Source organism: Myotis daubentonii, chromosome 4 (assembly GCF_963259705.1).
Source record: "Myotis daubentonii chromosome 4, mMyoDau2.1, whole genome shotgun sequence".
In the NCBI taxonomy this organism is placed as follows: domain Eukaryota; kingdom Metazoa; phylum Chordata; class Mammalia; order Chiroptera; family Vespertilionidae; genus Myotis; species Myotis daubentonii.
Genome location: NC_081843.1, coordinates 11,072,286 through 11,094,256, shown reverse-complemented (window position 1 = coordinate 11,094,256; position 21,971 = coordinate 11,072,286). Strand labels below are relative to the sequence as shown.

At 52.3% G+C, this 21,971-nt stretch overlaps 2 protein-coding genes across 25 annotated transcripts; one reads left to right on the top strand and one right to left on the bottom strand.

Moving 5' to 3' along the window:
• Nucleotides 1–1,122: 1,122 nt before the first annotated feature.
• Nucleotides 1,123–5,250, top strand: TUFM (Tu translation elongation factor, mitochondrial). Its single transcript, XM_059692436.1, has 10 exons — nucleotides 1,123–1,279; nucleotides 1,383–1,577; nucleotides 2,259–2,425; nucleotides 2,666–2,770; nucleotides 2,857–3,021; nucleotides 3,163–3,295; nucleotides 3,376–3,480; nucleotides 3,598–3,749; nucleotides 3,835–3,954; nucleotides 4,890–5,250. The coding sequence occupies exons 1-10, from the start codon at nucleotides 1,237–1,239 to the stop codon at nucleotides 5,061–5,063; spliced, it is 1,359 nt and encodes a 452-aa protein (XP_059548419.1). The 5' UTR covers nucleotides 1,123–1,236; the 3' UTR covers nucleotides 5,064–5,250.
• A 3,256-nt stretch (nucleotides 5,251–8,506) lies between these two features.
• On the bottom strand, nucleotides 8,507–20,955 carry ATXN2L (ataxin 2 like). 24 transcript variants are annotated; one of them, XM_059692412.1, is made up of 24 exons: nucleotides 20,150–20,948; nucleotides 18,652–18,688; nucleotides 18,377–18,433; nucleotides 18,227–18,298; nucleotides 17,709–17,859; nucleotides 16,964–17,088; nucleotides 16,078–16,169; nucleotides 15,445–15,645; nucleotides 14,494–14,669; nucleotides 14,253–14,360; nucleotides 13,247–13,459; nucleotides 13,082–13,153; nucleotides 12,776–12,846; nucleotides 12,306–12,598; nucleotides 12,157–12,226; nucleotides 11,539–11,685; nucleotides 11,343–11,415; nucleotides 11,065–11,252; nucleotides 10,568–10,697; nucleotides 10,359–10,480; nucleotides 9,984–10,196; nucleotides 9,558–9,801; nucleotides 9,249–9,408; nucleotides 8,507–9,007 (listed from the first exon to the last, which is right to left on the bottom strand). In XM_059692412.1, the coding sequence occupies exons 1-23, from the start codon at nucleotides 20,449–20,451 to the stop codon at nucleotides 9,254–9,256; spliced, it is 3,312 nt and encodes a 1,103-aa protein (XP_059548395.1). In that variant the 5' UTR covers nucleotides 20,452–20,948; the 3' UTR covers nucleotides 8,507–9,007; nucleotides 9,249–9,253. The 24 variants fall into 24 exon arrangements, with proteins under 24 accessions (XP_059548395.1, XP_059548396.1, XP_059548407.1 ...); XM_059692413.1 differs by having other exon boundaries at nucleotides 8,507–8,984; XM_059692424.1 differs by having other exon boundaries at nucleotides 9,249–9,285; nucleotides 20,150–20,947.
• Between the last annotated feature and the right edge of the window lie 1,016 nt (nucleotides 20,956–21,971).

Sequence of the window (21,971 nt, the reverse complement as noted above, 5' to 3'; positions counted from 1 at the left end):
TCTGGAAAAAGGGAAGTTACAAGTTACCCAGACACTTCAAGGGTATGTTATTATAGATGCAAAAAGACAGATAGGCTCAGTTAAGGTAAAGGTTGACCTTGTCAATGAAGATGCCAGTCTAGGATGTAACCACCCACCATAACTGTTTAATTTCCAACCATCCTTTGTGGTTACTTTAGTTCTCTGAGTTTGCAAGATCGTCATGCAGGCCTTCCCTGAGCTTGTCAGGTTAGCACGTGGTCCCTTCTGTCCACACCTGGTTCATAGGTCAATGCTCAACCTCCCCACCAGGCCAGCTGGGCTCAAGCTGCTCTTAATGGTACCTGAGGCTGGTCCCTCACCCTTGGTGTCATCAGTAAAACTGGGTGGGTGGGTGAGGCAATCAACAGGGAATTATTTCTTGAACTGCTGAGGTGTGACGGTGGATGGCACGGCCTGTCTGTCCCCGCAGGCTGTGGGCTAGGAGGGCAGGTTTTTGAGGTTTAAGGACTGCGCGACCAGGAGGCCTCGGGACCCCACTCCTGCTTCTTCTCCAGCTCATTCATTCCCAGAGCAGGGTCTCTCTATGCGGTAGATGTTACTACTGTAATCCCATTTTACAGAAAAAAAAACAAAGGCTCAGCACTGAGATGGGTCTTAGCTGAGCCCCACCCCCGAAAGGCGCCCAGGACCCTCTTCCTCAGCCCGGCGGCAGGGCCTCGTCCTCCCTCCCTCTCGACAGACCCGCGCAGTGGGTCGGACTCCAGGGGTTCGAGTCGTGGACGTTCCCGAGCAGTCCGCGCCGGGGCCGCCTCTGCCTGGCGGAGGCCGGGAGCCTCCCTCCTCACCCGGCCTCCCCGTACCTACCTCTTCCTCTAAACGCAAACACAGCCCGCCGCTCTGGGAACCCCGGAGTCCACAGGTCCTCCGGGCGCTGGTGCATCATGGGAGGCTCACATCGCCCCCTGGCGGCGTCGGAGAGAACTGCGTGCTCCCTCCTCCCGCGGGGCCCGGGTGGGTGTGGAAACCTCCATCCTACCCCGCCCCCGCGCTCCAGTATTTACTTTCCTTGACGTCTTCCGGCCCGCGCCCGGAAGTCGGCGGAGATGACCATAGAAAACTGGTGGCTAGAGGTGCCCGGATTTGCCCTCTTGGTCCTCACTTCCGCCGGAAGTAACCTCCAGTCGCAATTGCCCTCTCTGCACGCGCGGGCATCGGGTACCTCGCACCGGTACTCGGGGCGTGAGTACGACCACAATGGCCGTCACCACCTTGCTGCGCGCGACGCCCCTCTTCAGCGGTGAGGGGGCGGGGAGGGCGATGGCACGTGGGGGTCCGGGGACACGTGGGGGTCGTCGGGAGTGGCCGAGCTGCGACCTGATTGCACGCCTCTGCCCCGGCAGGTCTCGGCGCCGGCCCGACCCCACTCCTGCAGGGCCTGTTGCGGCCGCTGACGGCCCCGGCACTGACCCTCTTGTGCCGCGGCCTGGCCGTGGAGGCCAAGAAGACCTATGTGCGCGACAAGCCCCATGTGAACGTGGGTACCATCGGCCATGTGGACCACGGCAAGACCACACTGACCGCGGCCATCACGAAAAGTAAGCGGGTTGCAGAGGGGGCATCCGGCAGCGCCCGCTCTGCAAGCGGGACCTGGAGCCCGGGAGGCGGGGCCCGCACAGAGGCCGCTGGAGGTGTTTAGTGTAGCCCCAGGAGCCAGAACTCCAGTGGGCGGGGGGTGGGGCTGGAAGATTTCTGTTCAGGAGACAGATTTCCCCTGAACAGAAGAACTTTGTGGTGCATAATTGGGGGACCCTGAATGGCCTCTCTCTAGCCATAGGGACCGCCCTGTAAGCGGAGGCTTGACCCTAGAACAGCGGTTCTCAACCTGTGGGTCGCGACCCCTTTGGCGGTCGAACGACCCTTTCACAGGGGTCGCCTAAGACCGTCCTGCATATCAGATATTTACATGACGATTCATAACAGTAGCAACATGACAGTTATGAAGTAGCAACGAAATTAATTTTATGGTTGGGTCACAACACGAGGAACTGTATTTAAAGGGCCAGAAGGTTGAGAACCACTGCCCTAGAAAGTCGCTGAACGTGACCTTCAGGCCTTTTTTTCTGACTGGTGATCTCTGCAGAAGTTGAGGGAGGGTCCATCCCCCAGGCTGTCCGATTGAGGTTGTGTAAGTGGGAGGGACCTAGGCGTGTGCCCTGAGCCCCCCTCTGCCTCTGGAACTATAGCTGAGAGCTGTGTTCGCTTGCCTTCCCCCTTAGTTCTAGCCGAGGGCGGTGGGGCCAAGTTTAAGAAGTATGAAGAGATTGACAATGCCCCGGAGGAGCGAGCCCGCGGTATCACCATCAATGCAGCTCACGTGGAGTACAGCACTGCTGCCCGCCACTATGCCCACACAGACTGTCCCGGCCACGCCGATTACGTTAAGGTGAGAGCATTGCTGGGACAGGCCAGGAGCTGCCTCCTGTCAGGAGAAACGTTAGGCTTGTGGGAGGAGCTTAAGATACTCAAGATGTTTAGGTTTGAGGTCATGGATTTGTGGGCAGGGCTGATTAAAGTGGGTGGTGAGATGGCAGAGAAAGGTGAGCCTCAGTTCCTAACGGCTGTGCTTGGCTAGATGGATGTGGAGCTGAGGTCACTGAGCGAGGCTGTTTCCTCCCCTACCCAGAATATGATCACAGGCACTGCCCCCCTTGACGGCTGCATCCTGGTGGTGGCAGCCAATGATGGTCCCATGCCCCAGACCCGAGAGCACTTACTACTGGCCAAACAGGTATGCGGCGCCTGGGTAGGAGTGGAAAGAGGAAGCGTGGGGAGTTGGGCCACTAAGGACACCATCTCCCTCTTTCCCATCTGCAGATTGGAGTAGAACATGTTGTGGTGTATGTGAACAAGGCAGATGCTGTCCAGGACTCTGAGATGGTGGACCTAGTCGAGCTGGAGATCCGGGAACTGCTCACTGAGTTTGGCTACAAAGGGGAGGAGACCCCGGTCATCGTAGGCTCTGCCCTCTGTGCCCTTGAGGTGAAGGCAGGGTCAGGCAGGGGCTGCGGTGGCAGAGGATGGGGCGGGATAGGCATCCGGAGCTGTGCTCTGAGTCTGGGGGGGGGGTAAGCAGAACGGAAACTTCAGAGTCCTGTCATACCCCTCCCCCACCCCTTCCAGCAACGTGACCCTGAGTTAGGCGTGAAGTCTGTGCAGAAGCTGCTGGATGCTGTGGACACTCACATCCCCGTGCCCACCCGGGACCTAGAGAAGCCTTTCCTGCTGCCTGTAGAGTCAGTTTACTCGATCCCTGGTGAGGACCCGCTCATTTGCATTCTCCCCCTAACGAGAGCCTTGCCCAAGTCCCCAATGTCCTTTCTGGTTCCCTCCCAGGCCGGGGCACGGTGGTGACAGGTACGCTGGAACGTGGAATTTTGAAGAAGGGAGACGAGTGTGAGTTCCTGGGACATAACAAGAACATTCGCACTGTGGTAACAGGTATGGGAAGAAAGCCTTGAGACCCAGGGGCTGGCTCCAGGATGACCCCCTGCCTTGCAGACCCGTGCCTTCCCTCTGCTCCAGATGGTCCTCCCTTTCCCCTCTTCTCCCTCCTAGGAATTGAGATGTTCCACAAGAGCCTGGAGAGGGCAGAGGCAGGCGATAATCTTGGGGCCCTGGTTCGAGGCTTGAAGCGGGAGGACCTGAGACGTGGCCTGGTTATGGCCAAACCAGGTTCCATCCAGCCCCACCAGAAGGTGGAGGCACAGGTGAGGCTTCAGGCAAAGGACAGGGCTGACTGAGACGGATTGCCCCCTCGAGGCAGTGCTTCCAGCCACTTGCTCTCTTTTCCAGGTTTACATCCTCACCAAAGAGGAAGGTGGCCGCCACAAGCCCTTTGTGTCTCACTTCATGCCTGTCATGTTCTCCCTGACCTGGGACATGTCCTGTCGTATCGTCTTGCCTCCAGGGAAGGTATGGTGGGTACAGGGATGGGATGTGAAGGAGCGCTCTTCATATTAGGCCTGCGTCACTTACAGTTCCAAAGATGTGACAATGCGGGTGACTCTTCCTTCGGTGAAGAGAAGCTGGCTGATGATGTCGATCAGTGGTTCTCAACCTTCTGGCCCTTTAAATACAGTTCCTCATGTTGTGACCCAACCATACAATTATTTTCGTTGCTACTTCATAACAGTAATGTTGCTACTGTTATGAATCACAATGTAAATATCTGATATGCAGGATGGTCTTAGGCGACCCCTGTGAAAGGGTCGTTCCACCGCCAAAGGGGTTGTGGCCCACAGATTGAGAACCGCTGATGCAGATGAACCTAGTGATGGAAGGGTCTGGACCAATGGGTTTTGGAGGAGTGAGTCCTCATCCACTATTCCCTAGGCCAGTGGTCGGCTCTTTGGCCCCTTGAGTGTGGCTCTTACACAAAATACCAACTTCTGTGCATGGGCCACGAAGTTTCAATCTCATTGTACGTGCACCCACACGTGGTATTTTGTGGAAGAGCTACTACACTCAAGGGGCCAAAGAGCCGCATGTGGCTCGCGAGCCACAGTTTGCCGACCACTGCCCTAGGCTGAAGTAGTTGAAAAACTTAGTCATATTACCATTTACCCAGAGACTTCTATACGTACGGCTTAGAGAAGTTCCTAAGAGACCTACGTAGCCCAAAATTTCAACATTTTCCCTTAAGAACATACCTTAGGAATACTGATCAGTGGTCCTTTTTTTTTTTTTTTTTTTGCCTTTGCATCTGCCTGGCAGCTGGGATGAAGCTGCTCCCAGAAATCATCATCATGCTGCTTTTCCCCACAATCAGTCACTTTGGTAGCCAGCAAAACTGTTGGAATAAAGACATCTTGAAGGCCAAGCATGATCCCTGTTTCTGTCCCCTCTAGGAGCTTGCTATGCCTGGGGAGGACCTGAAGCTTAGCCTAATCTTGCGGCAACCAATGATCTTAGAAAAAGGCCAGCGTTTTACTCTGCGAGATGGCAACCGGACCATTGGCACTGGCCTCGTCACTGACACACCAGCCATGACTGAGGAGGACAAGAACATCAAGTGGAGTTGAGTGCGGACCTCTGCTCAGGCTCTTGTATGCAGGGCTGTGCTGGCCAGTGTTCTGTTTCTCATGCCCCCTTCCCAGGGCATAGGCTGCAACCCAGCAGAGTTGCAACTAGACCATCACTTCTCCTGGCCAGAAGGGCCACACGGCCTGCCAGGTGAGGTAGGTCAATAAACTGTTCTGTGAATAGTAAGCTAGCCTGGGTCTTGTGTCCTTTGTTTAAGTTGGAAGGATGGAGGAATATAAAAAGGGAGCCAGAGCCAGGCTGGCATGGCTCAATGAACCAGGTCATAGTTCAATTTCTGGTCGGGGCATATACCTGGGCTTGATCCCAATGGGGAGACATGAAGGAGGCAGCCTATCAGTGATTTTCTCTCATCATTGATGTTCCTCTCCCTCTCCTCGGAAATCAATAAAAATATCTTTTAAAAGTGGGGGAGCCACAAGCCCAGGAGGTGCCCTGGAGCCGGCTATTTTAACCGAGTTCTCTCTCTAGCCTTAGTTCATCTCAATGAAAGCTCCTCTTTGCTGTGGCAATTGGAGGACGCCAAAGGGCTGAAAGCTCGTCCTGTGAGCTTTGTGTGCTACAGTAGAATATTAGCGGATGTCTTTTTGGGAGACGGTGGGAAAGGATTTATCACTTGGAGCCAGCAGGGGCTCAGCTCATTTCCTCCTTGTGTAGGCACTGGCATTAATGTCTAGCTCTCCTTGTTTAAGCTCTGATATGTATCTTACCTCTGGATCCAGCACCCCTATGGTCTGTGCTTGATGGGTTATTACTGTGGTCACCAATTCCAAATAGGCTTGAGAAGATGTAGAATGAAGGTTTCACTTTTCAACGTTTGAGAAAAATGCTGTATCAAATAATCAGAATAAAATGCTGAGGTTTTTAAAAAATTGAGGCCCTGACTGGGTAGTTAAGTGGGTTAGAGCGGCATCTTGATGCACCAAGGTTATGTGTTTGATTCCTGGTCAGGGCACATAAAAGAATCAACCAGTGAATGCATACCAAAGTGGAACAGCAAATCAATGTCTCTCTAAAATCAATTTTAAAAAGAAAAAAAAAATTGAACCTACTGACCAGGATGCTGCCTTGAAACAAACAAAAGGTAACGTTCAGCAGGGAATAATGGGTACACCTTTCACACTTGGTCCTGACAAATGAGTACATCCCAGACATCTATCCTACTGAGTCCTGAGAGGAGAGGCTGAGGGCTGTTTGGAAAAACTCAGAACCTGATTTGACTCATGAGAAGAGGCTCAAGGGAAGGAGGATTTAGGATTAAGAGGGATTCCTGGCTGGCTGGAGTATGAGCTCCCAACTTTGAGATTTCTGCTCTTAGGGGTAAGATAAAGCCAATCTGCAATTTTTTTAAAAAATGTATTTTTAGCCGAAACCGGTTTGGCTCAGTGGATGGAGCGTCAGCCTGTAGACTGAAGGGTCCCGGGTTCGATTCCGGTCAAGGCCATGTGCCTGGGTTGTGGGTACATCCCCAGTGGGAGATGTGCAGGAGGCAGCTGATGTTTCTCTCATCATCGATGTCTCTAGCTCTCTCTCTCTCTTCCTCTGTAAAAAGTCAATAAAATATATTTTATTTTTATTTATTTTTTTAAAAATATATTTTATTGATATTTTACAGAGAGGAAGGGAGAGAGATAGAGAGTTAGAAACATCGATGAGAGAAACATCGATCAGCTGCCTCCTGCACATCTCCCACTGGGGATATGCCTGCAACCCAGGTACATGCCCTTGACCAGAATCGAACCTGGGACCTTTCAGTCCTCAGGCCGATGCTCTATCCACTGAGCCAAACCGGTTTCGGCAATAAAATATATTTTTAAAAAAAGTATTTTTTTATTGATTTCAGATAGGAAGGGAGAGAGAGAAACATCAATGATGAGAATCATTGATTGGCTGCCTCCTGCACGCCCCCCACTGGGGACCGAGCCCACAACCCAGGCGTGCACCCCTGACAGGAATCGAACCTGGGACCCTTCAGTCCGCAGGCCGGCGCTCTATCCACTGAGCCAAACCAGCCAGGGCCAATCTGCAATTCTTAACACATCAAAAGGACTAGTAGGGCCCTGGCCGTGTGGCTGTTAAGTGTCCCGTTCACCAAAAGGCCGCCAGTTTGATTCCCAGTCAGGCACATCCCTAGGTTGTGAGTTCGATCCCCAGTTCAGGTGTGTATGGGAGGCAACCAATAGATGTTTCTCTACAAAATCTTTAAATTGTTTTTGTTTTTTTTACAAGTACTACTACTTGCCCTAGGTGGTTTGGCTCAGTGGATAGAGCGTGGGCCTGCGGACTGAAGGGTCCCGGGTTTGATTCCAGTCAAGGGCACATGCCCAGGTTGCAGGCTCGATCCCTAGTAGGCCCCGTGCAGGAGGCAGCCAATCAGTGATTCTCATCATTAATGTTTCTCACTCTCTCTCTGAAGTCAAAAATACACTATTAAAAAAAGAGTACTAGTTAACACCTGTAATTAAATCACTCACAGTACTAGAGACCTGCACTTCAAACATCCCCAGGCCTGCCCGGCCAGTGTGGTTTAGTGGTTGTCTCAACCTATGAACCAAGGGTTGAAGTTTGATTCCTGGTCAGGGCATATGCCCAGGTTGCTGGTTGGCTGGGGCACATGCTCAGGTTGTGGGCTTGATCCCCAGTGGGGGTGTGCAAGAGGCCCTATTGCTGTTACTATCTCTCCCTCTCGGAAAGGTTTTCCTGCTTCTTCCATCATTGCCCCCACATCCCCAACTGACATCCCCTAGAGAGTTCTTTAATTTGGGACCTCAAAACTTACCCTCCCTCCCCAACCCCATGCCCACCACGTTTCAGATCCTGGGAATTCTTTCCCACTAGCTCATCTTCATTCTTCCTGTCCCAGTCCCAGCCAATTTTCTCTGGCTTTGCTCAGAGTTAAAAGTCCCCTGCCTACAATTAAACACCAGTCCTTACAATTCCCTAAGGGTGAAATAATCTCTACTTCACAGACAAAACCAAGGCCAGGTCAAAAAAAGAATTCCTACTGCTGCCTCGAACAAAAAACCCCAAACCTCTGAAGCCTGATTTTTCTACATCTCATGCTTGGTTCTTGTCCTAGTGTAGCTCCAATTCCCCATCACCTGGCCCCTCAACCTAGCCCTCCCCCTTTTCCCACTGCAACTTCCTTTTTATAGGTCTCACCCATACCCAAGACCACTCACCAGTCAAACCTTTATTTCCAGTGGCCACACACACACAAGTGCATTTCAGTCAGTAGATGCACTTCATGAGGACCAAGCTGGAGGGGAGGAAATTCACTGGGAGGTGGGGACCTGTACAGCGGTAGAGCCAGAAGGGCAGCATCCTCAGGCTGAAGGGCCCACCTTGGGAACCGTATCACACCACATTTCAGACTGATGGCCACATCTTAACTGTATTCTCCAAAAAGTAAACTTTAGGCAGGTTAAGTTAGTTTAAAATTTTATTTTTTTAATTTTTTTTTTATATTTTTATGTAATAAAAAGTAAAAGTCCTTGTCCAACCATCCTTGTGGGGCGTCTGTCTCTCACGCAGGTCACTCAAGTTAATGGGGAAGAAAGAAGGGGGCCCAAGTCTGACATATAAATAATAGAAAATAAAAGATCTTCCGTTTCCAGTGGGGGACAAGAGGATGGGAGGGCAAGATGGGGTGGGGATGGGCAGGGGCAGAGCAGGAACCCCCCCCACCCCCGCTGGACCCTGGCCCACCCACTTGGAGGCCTCTCCCATTCAAGGTGCTTGGCAGGAATTCTCCAGCTCCCCCGGGGAAAGGGGGATTTGGGGAGCTGGGACTGGTCCGAGCTGCTGGGGGAAGAGACATAGAGATCACTCTTCCCTCCACTCATGGAGGTCTCAGGTCGCGGCCAGGACAATCTTCAGTTCCCCGGGGGGTGGAAGGGGAGCTGCTGGGAGGGATGAGATTGAACTGGTTGGAGGGGAAAGAGAAGAGAGCAGGAGCATTAGAACCCAAGCAGCTGTCCCTTCATCCAATGCCGTCCAGTGTGGGGTGTGGGGGGAGTGGGTAGGAGCGGCCTCCTCAAGGTGTCTCATGGGGCTGTCAGAAGCACAAATCAAACACTGTTTCCCAGTGAGCCAGAGCCCTTCCTCGTGCGCCCAGCTCAGCCCCCCACACCCCAGCCTGGCCCTGTCTGCTGCGCTGCCCTTACCTCGGCTAAGTCAGGAGACAGTCGGGGTCACTGAGAGCTGGGGAGGCAGTGGGGAGGGGGGCTGCTGGATCACAACTGAGCGAGGACGGAGGGAAGCAAAGGACAGAGCCAGGAGCAAGCCCCTGGCGGCGGCGACTGTGGCTTCTGCCCACCCTACATACTTCACAGACAGGTGCAGGTCGGCAGGCGCCCTGTGGGACAGCCCTGCCTCCAAGACCCCTCACTCCCCACCCAGAACCCGTGCATCCTGCCCCACCTGCAGCCCATCAGCTCTTCCATGCCAAATTCCCCCAGCTAACGAGAACTCACGAATCCTGTCATCGGCTCCTCCTGGAAATCCAGGCGCCTGGCCAGGCTGCTCACCTTGGGGGTGTCCGATGTAGGGGTAGGGTGAGGGTGTGGAAGCTGAGAGTGCAGGCACCCCACTCTGGGGCACTGCGCCTTGGGGGGGTCCCCCATGGCTCTGGGGTGGGTGCAGCAGCATCACCTGGGGCGGGTGGGGAGCCCCAGGGTGAGGGGGCGGGGCTGCTGTGATTCCAGTTTGGACATGGGCCTGCAGAAAACAGAGAGTAGTTAGGAGCACCCCAGAAGCCTGACAAAGGCGCCGAGAATCCTAGTGTCAGGAGCATGACGTAGAGGCAGCACGGCACCAGGGACTCAGGAATGGGACAGTCTCGTGGCCCAGGTCCTCATGGCAAAACAAACCCAGACAAAGCAGGTTCCTGGAGTTCTTACCTGGGTAACATGGGCCATGTTGGTGAAGCCGTGGGGCAGCTGCTGGTGGGCATGGATGGCATACACAGCAGCTGGTTGGGGGAAGCTGCTCTGAGGGGACTGGGCAGAAGGTCCCGGTGGCAGAGAAGGAGGCGTGCCTGTCAGGGCCCCTGGGTGGTACAGATTCTGCTGTGGCTGTCCACTGCCCAGGTGTGGGGCCTGCCCTGCCTGGTGCTGTCAGGTGAAGGGGAAGGTTAAGCGCCACTCACTGCTGATACCCAGGCCTTCTACCCACTGACCCCTAATCCACCCCGCTGGGGAAATACCCCAAGCTCTACCGCTCTCCCTCAGCCACCCACTCCTGCCCCGACCACTCAGCTCCCCCAAGGCAAGCACCTGGACAGGACTGGGGGCCGCATGCTGGGACTGGGGCTGGCTCCCCGTAGGCGTGGTGGCCGGCTGCGGCTGGTGGGCATGGAGCTGCGTGGCATGGTGTGGATAGGACTGGTGAACAGTGGCTACAGATGGAAGGAGAGATAATCAGTGCTGAGCACATGGAGGGGGACTGAGGAGCACAGCCTGGAGGGAGAGGGTACAGAACTCACCATAAAGGGCTTGGGGGGTGGGCTGCTCTGCTGAAGGGTACTGGGGGGTGGAGGACGACACAATGGCCTGGGGATGGCTCCCCGATGTCAGCATGCGTGGGTTGCTTTGAAGCATGGGGGCAAACACCGGCTGGAGTGGCAGAGAGAAATGGTCAGCACAGGACTTGGAAGGCATAACTCTGCACAGCAATGCTCTGGCCTTGTCACAACTACCTTGTTGGACATTCACAAATAACCTAACTACATAGATGCTTTTTTACTGACACTTTAGTCAAGGCTTGGGTGATGGCTGGTTTTTAATTTTTATTTTATTTGTCTGGGGCTTGGGTCTTTAGGTGCCTTGCAACAGGTCCTACCAGAGCCAGGACTGAATCCCCAGCCTGGCACCACCACCCAGAACGCTGCCTGCCTCTCACCAGCTCCTCCGTGTCTGGGAGGTGGAGGTGGGATCCTAGCAAGGCCCCTGTGCCCCCACGTCCCTCCCGTGCTTCAGTCACCTGTGAGGGATAGTGGGCCATGGGCTGCATCATGGCGGGCTGGCCCGGGAACTGCTGTGGGTTGTAGGGGATGTAGGAAGAATAAGGTGTGGCAGCCACCAGAGGTGGGCCAGCAGCAGCGGCAGCCTGCATCATTGGAGGGGCCGAGGCAGGCTGGTGTTGGTCCGAGCGCTGGGGAGGCAGGGAGCCTGGGGGCAGAGGAAAAATAGTGCAGAGCTCAAGCTCCATCTGCCAGGAGGCACTGGGCAGCCCCGACTGCCCCTCCCGACCCTGCTCACCTTTTGCTCCCCGGTACTTGCCCTGCTGTCCAGGCACTGAGTTGGATACAGGATATGGATACATCTGAGGTGCCTAGGGACAGTAACGCAGAGAAGGCTGAATGACTTGCATACAAATGCCCAGAACAGGTCTGACCTGGTCCCTCAGCCAGCCCCACCAAACCTCTTACCCTGGGCCCACCGAGCCTTCTCTTACCTGAACAGCTGGTCCCATGTGGATCTGAGGTATGTAGGAAATGTACTGGGGGCTATACAGCCCACTCTGGCCTGCTGTAAGCACCGGGATGGAGGGAGTAGAATGAGTCCGGGGCCCCGGAGAAGTTGGGGTACTGGTGGATTTATTCTGTAAGAGACAAGGGAGGATGTGTATAAAGTATCTTACGATTTTTCTATTACCCATAACAACCCCCTTGCCTATACAGTAACAGCGTTTATGGAGGGAGTATTGTGTCCCAAACACATTCTGCACTCTATTTTGGTTAAGCCTCACGTCAACCCTATGAGGTGGACACACTCGAGTTATAGCTGACAGTACTGAGGGGTTTAAGCCAAGTCAGTGAGTCCAAATGAACCTCATGCTCTTAACTACCACAGACAATCCCTGAGCCAAATGCTAAGTACCAGAGAGAAACCCATCAATACTTGTCGGACATATCACAATCCTTTGCCACCCAGCCCTGAACTTGGTCGTTTTCCCCAAACCAGCCTACACACTTTCACACGTCTTCTCTCTGCCTGGTGGCAAGCACTCTCCCCTCCAGTGCGTCTACCCCAGTCCCAAGTCTCCTTTATGGAAGATGCTCCCCCATCTCACCACAGACAGCAGAGGCTTTGCAGGATTGAACTCCTTGGCATTAGGATTCAATGTGGACTTCTTCACTTGTCTATGAGAGAACAACAAAGTAAATCCTCGTGGCTTGCCCCCCATCACCCCGACACCCACCCACCTCCCCACCAACTCACTCGGCAACAGGGCCCTCATCCTTGTCATCTCCCTTGATGAGGCCCACGGGGGGGCTGCCAGTTTGGCTTGGGCAAGGTGGTGGGAGCTGATCTGGCCCCTCCGTGCCTCCTGCTGGTGGCAGGGGCGGTTTGTCCTCCTTATCCAGTAAGGACTCTGTCTTGGAGATCGGGGACCCCATGGGCTCTGAAGTCAATAGACCATCAGCTTCCTTCTCCTTCCCTTTGGCCTCCTCCTTTAAGATCCGGGGAGGAAAAGGATCCAGGCAGGTCTCAGGAGAGCTACTGGGCTGAAGCTGGAAGGAGAAAATCACACATACAACACTGGTCCAGACCCACGGCCCTGCTTCCTTCCTTCACCCTTGCTCTCATCTCTTCTACCCCACCTCGTCCTGTGCCTCTTCTTTAAGCTGCCCACCCACTTCACCTTCATCCTGTTAGCATCCTAGAGCTCATTCCCACACTTTTCTCACCTTAAACTGGGCCCCAAACTTTCTCAGTTCTTCCAGCTGAAAGCGTTTCTGTTCATTCTGAAGGCCAGGGACTATGAGAAACAGTTAAGAGAGAAAATATACATTTCTTTGTTCAAAGGTGGCTACACAGTGCCAGTAGCCCACAGTATAAAAATCTAAAAAACAGAAGAATCATCTAAGGCCTAATAGACTGTTTTTGTTTTGTTTTGAATAGACATTGTTTTTGAATTCCAACAACTTTCTAACCGAAATGCTCTCCTAATCAAAGGGGCATTATACTTTGGCAGAAAAAAAAACAATCCTTACCTTTCCCAGATATCCGGGACAGCTCCTGGGATTCCAGAGTTCTTCCAGGGTCCTTGGCCACGAGTTCTTTTACTGAGCAAGAGACAGACAGACGGACACCTGAAGGTCTTCTTTCCCAGAACCACACTTCACATGGTCCACAGCCCTGAACCATCTGGCTCTTACCATCCGTGGGGGCCAGTGAGATCTTTGGAGAAGCTGGGGAAATGGAACCTACTCCAGGATCCACAACTGATGACGTCACAGGGATGGAAGCTGAAGAGGTTGGTACTGCCGAGCCAATGGGAGGCTCAGGACAGGAGGCTGAGGCTGGGGCAGGGGCAGCCGACTTGGGAGAGCGTGGGGGGTACATCCGGCCCACTGGAAGAAAAGGGAAAGCTGCACAATGGTTACTGCTGGCCAATTATCAATGGGTACAAAGGACTTACTAAAAACACCAAGAAAAGTTTATCCACTTTTTTATATACAAGTCCACAAACCTAAATGCCTAGAAGAGCAAAGCAGGTAAAATGGCCTCATGGGCACCACGAAAGACTCAAAAAGGGCAGCCATGACTCAGTCCCAGACAACTGAAGCTATGCAGCAAGGGAGGTCAGTGTTGCCTTAGCCGTCTGGCTCAGTGGACAGAGCATCAGCCTGCAGACCTAAGGGTCCCAGGTTTGATACTGGTCAAGGGCACGTACCTTGGTTGCAAACTCAATCCCCAGCCCAGTCAGGGTGTGTGTGGGAGGCAACCAACTGTGTCTCTCTCACATCGATGTTTCTCTCTTTGTGTCTCTCCCCCTCCCACTCTCTCTAAAAATCAATGGAAAACTATCCTTGGGTGAGGATTAACAACAACAAAAAGACAAGTCAGTGTTGGCAGAACTTCCTGTATTTCAATAAAATTAGAAATTGTCTGATTTCTCCTATTTTAAAGTGCTGGCAACTAATTTAAACAAAGTTATCTGCCAGCCAGACACACCCACAAATCCAGACACACCCACAAATCACTATATTGGGGTTTCTGCATGAGGGAAACTGAAAAATTCTTTGCTAAATAGCACAAACCCAAACCTTTCAAAATACTTTTTACATCTTGAAACTGTCTCCCAGCCCAGTATTCCAACAACCGACATTTATATTTCTACAAATTCCTACCCATCTCTTCCTGTGACATGCTGAACTTTACCTGCAGGAGGCGGCAGAACAGAAGCTTCTCCAGGCCTACTGCTAGGTGAAGACAGAGTCTTGGCACCTCTCACAGGCCGCTGTGCCTTAGGGGACATGCGGGAAGGGCCTATTTTTTTTTTAAAGGTGGGAAAAAAAGAGGGAGAGTACCTGTTAGTACATTATCACAAATCCATCATCCTTCCAACCCATTCCTTTCAATTACCCTTCCCTGTCCCCGACAAGTCTGCTTCACAACTCACCTCCATTAATACCACGTGACTCAGAACCTGGGCCAGGGCTGCTATTGTCAAGATGGTGAGGGCCACGGGGTGGCAAAGAGCTAAGGCCAGGTCGGCCGCCCCGAGAACTACTGCATCGAACTCCTCCCCGGGGACCTTCCCGAACTCGTTGGGGTAGAGGGATATACTTTCCTTCCCTGGGGGTGGAGGGAAGAGTTCAAATGAGGTCAAGTAGCCACAAAATCCACACATTTTGGAAAGATGAAGCCCTTCCTTTTAAAGTCCACCTTCCACCCAAAACACACACACACACACTCTCACATTCCCCCCCCCCCCCCCCCCCCCCCAGCTTTCTGCACTATCCCACTTGAAGACCTGTCCTCGGTAAATGTTCTGTGGCTACAGGCTCATGACCTTACATTTTGTCAACCCTAACCGACCAACCAGGCTAATATCCCATAATTCTACCACCCCTGTTTGATTCTATTTTCACAAAGGGAGTAATAAAGAGATGCATATAGATCAGCGGTTCTCAACCTGTGGGTCGCGACCCTGAAAAATACACCCTGCATATCAGATATTTACATTACGATTCATAACAGTAGCAAAATTACAGTTATTAAGTAGCAACGAAAATAATTTTATGGTTGGGGGGTCACCACAACATGAGGAGCTGTATTAAAGGGTCGCGGCATTAGGAAGGTTGAGAACCACTGAACAGATGACTATGCAGAGAGGAAAAAAAGAAAGAATGTGTATCAAAATTCTGAAACAATCTTTTTTTCTAACTTTAGTCTTGTTACTATGGGTAAAGCACTTAACCACTCTAGATTTCAACCTCCTAAAATAGTAATTGGGAATAACTATTTACTAACCTACATCTCATATGGCTGTGAGGCTCAAACAAGAGTGTACAAAACTCTTGGCTCATTCAGTGAGCCCCAAACATACCAGGCTGCCCCCAGGACTTACCTAGACACCAAACTGGGGCTCTCCCGTCCCGAACCCTGCCGCTGGACGGCACTGTGCTTCTCCTCTTCAGTGCGTCCGTCATCGTTCTCCATGGCAATCCGCAGGCGGTACTGGGGGCTGGATTCAATCTCCCGAGCCAACTGGGCTGCACGCAGCTCCCGCTGACGAAACTCTTCTGAGTTGTCCTTCTCTAAGGGCACCCTGAGAAGACCACCAGAGACCACCACCATCCCAGTGCCAGGGGACAAAAGGGAAAAAAAAGAAAGACATTTCTATCAGTCCTATCACAACCCAGCATTATTTAATGGACATCTACTAAAGTGTCCCAGGCAGAGCAGCAAGGCAGCTCTGATTCTGGGGGGACACTTAAAACACATATTTAAGTACATTTTAAGTTCTAGAGGAAAAGTATGGACAAATGGGCAAGCAATTAATTTTACCCATGAGGTGGCCTGGAATCAAGATTAAAAGCATATTTTTGAAAGCAGTTCACAGGCATAACAGGAGTGGGGAGAGGGCAATCTGAACACCCAGAAAAGCATGAAAAAAGCCATGTTCCACCTAAAGACCTGCCCCTCTGTTGGTGACCCCATGCCTCAAACTGCACCACATGTGGAGTACCAAGACACTCACGTGTAAGATGAGAGACTGCTATCATAGGTGGTCTTTACACCATAGTTCTCCTCATTGAACTTGAACATTTCATTGGGGTCCCATCCATTGGACTAGGAGGAAGGAGGGAGAATGTTTTAACACCCAGCGAGGAAAGCAACAATGACCTATCATTTTCTGTCAGACTGAAAAATTGAAAAATCTGACCATACCAAAAATTGGAACACAGCTGTCGAGATTATCAACTAGAACTATCAACTGCACAAATTGGCAGTAAGTAGTAAAACTGAAGTCATAAAACCCAAGAACTCCATTTTCAGGTTTATATCCCAGAGAAATTTTGGTATATGTGCATGTTCTAAAAATTCAATAAGGCAACTATGACAAGAAAAGCACAGATAAGTAGGGAAAGAGAGAAATACAACGTGGGTATTCATAGATAGGTTCATAAGTAGAACAGTACACAACAGTTAAAAGCAATAAACTACATCTATGGAGCAACATGAAACATTCAAAAACAGGCAAAAAAGGAAATTGTTGTACAAATTAAACAGCAATTCTCACTTATGAGAATTTAAATGATTCAAAGTATAGTAGCTGTTTTTTTGGAAGAGAAATGTGCCTACACAGTATTCACTCTTATCTAGACTTTGTGTTAAGTTGAAAAAAATGACTTGAAGCAAACATTAACAATTGTCAATCACAGTCGGTCAGAGAACAGGTATTTCTGTTTTGTTACTTTCTGTGCCTTTCTAGTTGGAATCTGATTTCAAGAACAGGCAAGAGTAAACAATCCCCCCACCCTCCCCAGAAGCAACTCAGTTCCAAGAATGACAGTGGTGTCAATAACCCACACTCTGGCAGCAGAGCTGCCCAGCTCTAAGGGTCTCAGGGAAGGAGACTGTACCATGTCAGAATCGAGGTCGTAATCATCACTGTTGCTGTCACCACCCTCCCAGCGCTGAAGCACCTTCTCTTTGTGTTCCCCATTCACCTTCGAGTTCATGGCAATGGCCGAATCAGTGAACTTGTCTGTGGGCACAGAGATGAAGATCAGGAATCATGTGATATCTCATAGGCTTTCCCCCAAAGCCCCCCTTCCCATAAATTGTTTAGAAGCAAAGAAAAGTTTATGTGTGCCACGGTTTGGGGGTTGGGTAGGCACAGCATAAAAATTATCATCTTAGCCCTAACGTTTGGCTCAGCGGATAGAGCGTCGGCCTGCGGACTGAAGGGTCCCAGGTTCCATTCCAGTCAAGGGCATGTACCTTGGTTGTGGGCACATCCCCAGTGGGGAGTGTGCAGGAGGCAGCTGATGGATGTTTCTCTCTCATCGATATTTCTAATCTCTATCCCTCTCCCTTCCTCTCTGTAAAAATCAATAAAATATATATTTTTTAAAAAATTATCATCTTAGTAAGTTCATAAGCAGCAAGGATTTGAAAAGAAAGCAAACAGGAAGAGCCACAACATAGGCCAAATTTGTCCCACATTATCTTACACATCAAGATACATTCTCAAGAAAAATCCAGTCATCTTCCTCAGAAAACAAGGTAGTAAAATGGGTGGTTATGGGAGCGAATCAAGCATCATGTAACTGCTCTCAGCTCTCCATCACAGAGTGGGTTTGACATAAGAGCATGGCACAATACCTTTAGTGGCATAATTGAAGTCAACATTTCGGAAATGGACAAGCATGACATCACTTGGCTTAAACACCATGGTGTCCACAATGTCTTCCCGACGAGGGCCACCTACTGGCTCGGATGCTTTCCGGTGCACAGCGTCTACTGCCAGTTCAAACTAAAAAAAAAAAAAAGGTCCCATTTTTCAACACCCAAGGTCAATATATTAAGGCAAATATGACTATTTTTCTCTTTACCTTTCTAAACTTCCCAACATCATGCATAATGTCTTCTCAATATCAGCCACAGAACTTAGCATAAGTCCCCAAATTAAAATTTTACACTTTAAATTTTAAGCGTTTTTACATTAAAGTACCCAGCCCTCACATTTCAGACCTATGCCTTTCATTGCTTGCAGCACTGAAATCCAGCGCAAGCCTGAAGAAATGCTGTCCAACACCACTCTATTCACATCTTCAATGAACCCACTTCATTATCCCTTCTTCCACACAACTCCAAAAATAAGCTCATTTAAGTACACTGACCTTTGAGCTCAGAGTCTTGAAGATACCTTCATAGGTGGTACCATTCTTCACCTTTACATCACAAGTGGAGCCCTAGGAAAGTGTGAAAAATAAGAAAATCGAACAGATGCATGGCATCTCCAACAACCTAGAGGTTAGGTACCCACTTACCACAACAGCTGTAAGGAAATGCAGCATTCTGGAATTATTGTAGACACCCTCAAATACCTGTAACACAGGAGGGAGAAATAAATAGCCAGTTAACATCTCACCTTCCAAAAATGCATACTCCACACACACACACCTTGTAAGCACCGGGCCCCCTGCCCTTCTGAGCCCACCCGACTATTTCTGTACCTAGTCTGTCCTATATTCATACACATGCGTCTTTTAGGTCTCGGTACCTTTTTTTTTCTTTGGGGGGGTGGGGGGGGGACACAACTCACCGGTGACTGTGGGGGTCCCTTCCCAGTGCTTTGTCCCCTATAAAAGGAATTAACAAACTAGTTATTGAAATCTGTTCAATCCCTCTTACACGATTAATTTCAAAGGACTTGGCATCCTAGAACCACACACTATGTGAAAATGCCGATCTAGGCTAAACTTCATCGACAAGATTTCCAAACTTTCACCTTATAGAGGAAAAAGGCACAGACATTATATACCACTAGACACATTTCCTCCAAATGCCAGTAAAATAGTCTTCAACCAACCACCAATGTCTCACTTTCTCCAAGGGGCCAAGGCTGCATCCTTCCAAGAGACCATTGCTCCGGCATTAGATAATAACCCATCTCGGATGGAAAAGCCAAGCTCCGCCAGTACAGACCCGGAAGTCCCTAGCTCAGGCACGTTACCTCCCAAACAGAAAAGACAATCCTTTTCAGGGCCTTACACCCTAATTCCCGGGAGGACGGTAGTCCGTCTACCACCACCTTCTCGGCCTCTTTACACATTCGGCTGGTCACCCACTCTGAGCAGGTCGTCAATCGCTAATAACCCCGCTCCTCGCTGGCTGATGTAACCAGCGGTGGAAGAGGCTGATGAGGGGGCCGTTGGCGGGGCTGGGGGACAGCGCAGCCGCAAAAGGTATCCACCTAGAGGCCTCGCCCGGTCTGCGCCTGCGCACTAAGACCCACGGGCCTCTTCAAAATACCCCCTCCCGCGATCGAAACCCACTGCGCCTGCGTGTGCTGCCACGCTCAGCTGCATTAACCCATACACAGAAGAGACCGAGCGGTGTCTGCCACTCAGCCACGACCCTCCACGCACACTCGCAGCCACTGCCCTGCTATGGGGCTCGCGGAGGTCCGGGTCTTCGGACGGAGCATCCGCGCGCACGTACGCAAAGGGCGCGCGCGCTCTGGAGGTTCCCGGGCCGCAGTCCCCCCAGATCTCTCCTTCCGTCCCCCCGCCCAGCCCGCTCCCCTCCTACTGGCCAGACCGGGAAGGGGGAGGTGGCAACCCGCTCCAAGTCCCTCCCTCCCCATTGGCCAAACTGTGGGCCGCGCGCCCCCCTTCATTGGCTACGGCCCGGACCCCTTCCAGCAGCTGACTCCCCATTGGCTGAAGCCGGGAACCGCGAGACCCTTCGTGGTAATGGAGCTGGGGACCCCGATCACCTCTTCACCCCCCCAACTCCTCGTTCCGATGCGCTAGCGGGGTGCGCCCCGCCTGCCCCTCAGGCCCAGGCTGCGAGCCCTAACTAGGCTGAGAGCTGAGCATGGCCCTTCATTGTCCCGGTGGCTGTGGGGGGGCCCTTTCCCTCTGACCTGTTAGGGCCGATCCCAGCCGCATGGGGGGGTTCCCCCGCCCCCCCTCAAAGGTGGCCAGGCTAGGAGCCCGCCTCGCGCGGTGTACTGAAGTCCAGACTGCCGGGCCGGAATCGAGCCGCTGCCGCCCTGCAGCCTGCGCTCCAGCGCCCGGAAACCCAACCCTCCTCACCTGGCGCTGCCGATGGCCGCTGCCCCTGGCCTCTCCTGGTGTTGCTGCTGCTGTGACGGCGGCTGCGGCGCCAAGATGCCCTCGGCTCCCCGGCGGAGCCCGCTCCCGGCAGCAGACGCAGGCCCCAGGCAGGGGGAAGCGGCAGCGGGAGGTCCTGGGGGAGCCGAGGAGGAGGCCAGGGGACCCGGGAGGCCACCGTTGGGAGGGCTGGTGCCCCCGGGAAGCCGGCGGGCCACGGCCTGTTGCGTGGGGGGCGGCTGCTGGGGCTGGGACGTCTGTTGTGCCGGCTGAGGCTTCAACATGATGGCAGCGTCCGGAAGGGGAATTAGGGGGAAGGGAGGGAGAGGAGGCCGCGGCTGGGCCCCCGCCGGAGAGCGCGGGAAGCGAAGGGGATTGGGAAGCTGGGGACCCGCCGTTGGCGGGCGGGGGGGAAGGCCCGCAGTGTCGGGGTGGATCGCGGAGATCGCAGCGCGAGGAAGCGCCGCGAGGCGGAAGGGGAGGGGGTCTCGCGGGCCGGAGGAAAGCGAGAGGGCGCGAGCCGGGCTGGCGCGCGTGCGCGTCGCCGGGGACGGGGAGGAGGAGGAGCGCGCGGGCGGGAGGTACCGAAGGGGGAGGGGCGGGCGGCGGCGTGGAGTCCGCGCGCGCAGGGGCGGTTAGCTGGGGCGGGAGGAGAGAGAATAAAGGTGAACCGCGCGCCCCCAGCCTTTCGAGTGGGGAAGGGGCGGCGCGGGCGCTCACGCGCGCCAAGGACTTAGGGTCTCTGGTTCTCTAACAGCGCTGGAGGCTGCCGGCCGCGGTCGCTCCACAATGAGCGTGCGAGGCCGTGGGGGAGGAGCCGAGGCGGCCGACAGGAAGGAAGAGCCGGCTGCCCCGCCCACGCCGCTGGCGTAGCGTGGAGATGCCTCCGCAGGCTGTGAGCTGTCACGACGTAGCGTGTAGTTCTTCCGCCATTTGTGGCCCCGTGGGCGGGTCAAAGTGCAAAAAAAAAAAAAAAATCCAGGGAAGAGACAAGCTGCTGTTCTTTGGTGGTTGGTATGTTTCATGCGGAGCTACTTCCGGCCTTATCTGCTTAAAAAAAAAAAATGGGCTTTAAATTTATCAGCTTGAGCACGCCGATCTTTGCAGATAAATCTATGCCTAATGCTAAGTAAATGTAAACTTCAGTGATTTTAAACCTAAATGGTTTGTTTCTCCAAGCCCTGGAATGAACCCTTAAACCAGTGGTTCTCAACCCTCTGGCTCTTTAAATACAGTTCCTCATGTCGTGACCCAACCATAAAATTATTTTCGTTGCTACTTCATAACTGTAATGTTGCTACTGTTATGAATTGTAATGTAAATATCTGATATGCAGGATGGTCTTAGACGATCCCTGTGAAAGGGTCATTGGACCGCCAAAGGGGTCGCGACCCACAGGTTGAGAACCGCTGCAAACTGTAATAATAGACTGCTCTGAAGGCCCAAGTTCCCAGGGTCTCGTTCAAAATGCTGCATGCACCTCACTCTGCAGTGAAGACAGCCTTCATTCGTCTAAAATTAGGCATTGCAACGTTAGACTAGATGCTCTGTATGCAACTGTAATTAAACCCACTTTCTGCCCTCAGAGTTCAAACTAATGGTAGATTCAGACAATTCAATGACATTGGATGAAGCGCAGGGCACTCTGAAAGCAGATAGGAGTAACACCTAATGAAGTGTTGGGTAATGGATCTCTAGGCAGGGGGAATAGGATGGGTGGAGCTAAGAAAACACAAAGAGGGAGGAAGTTTTTTAAAAAAAACCAAAAACTGGAGAGGTAAGCAACCTGGGACCAGATTTTTAA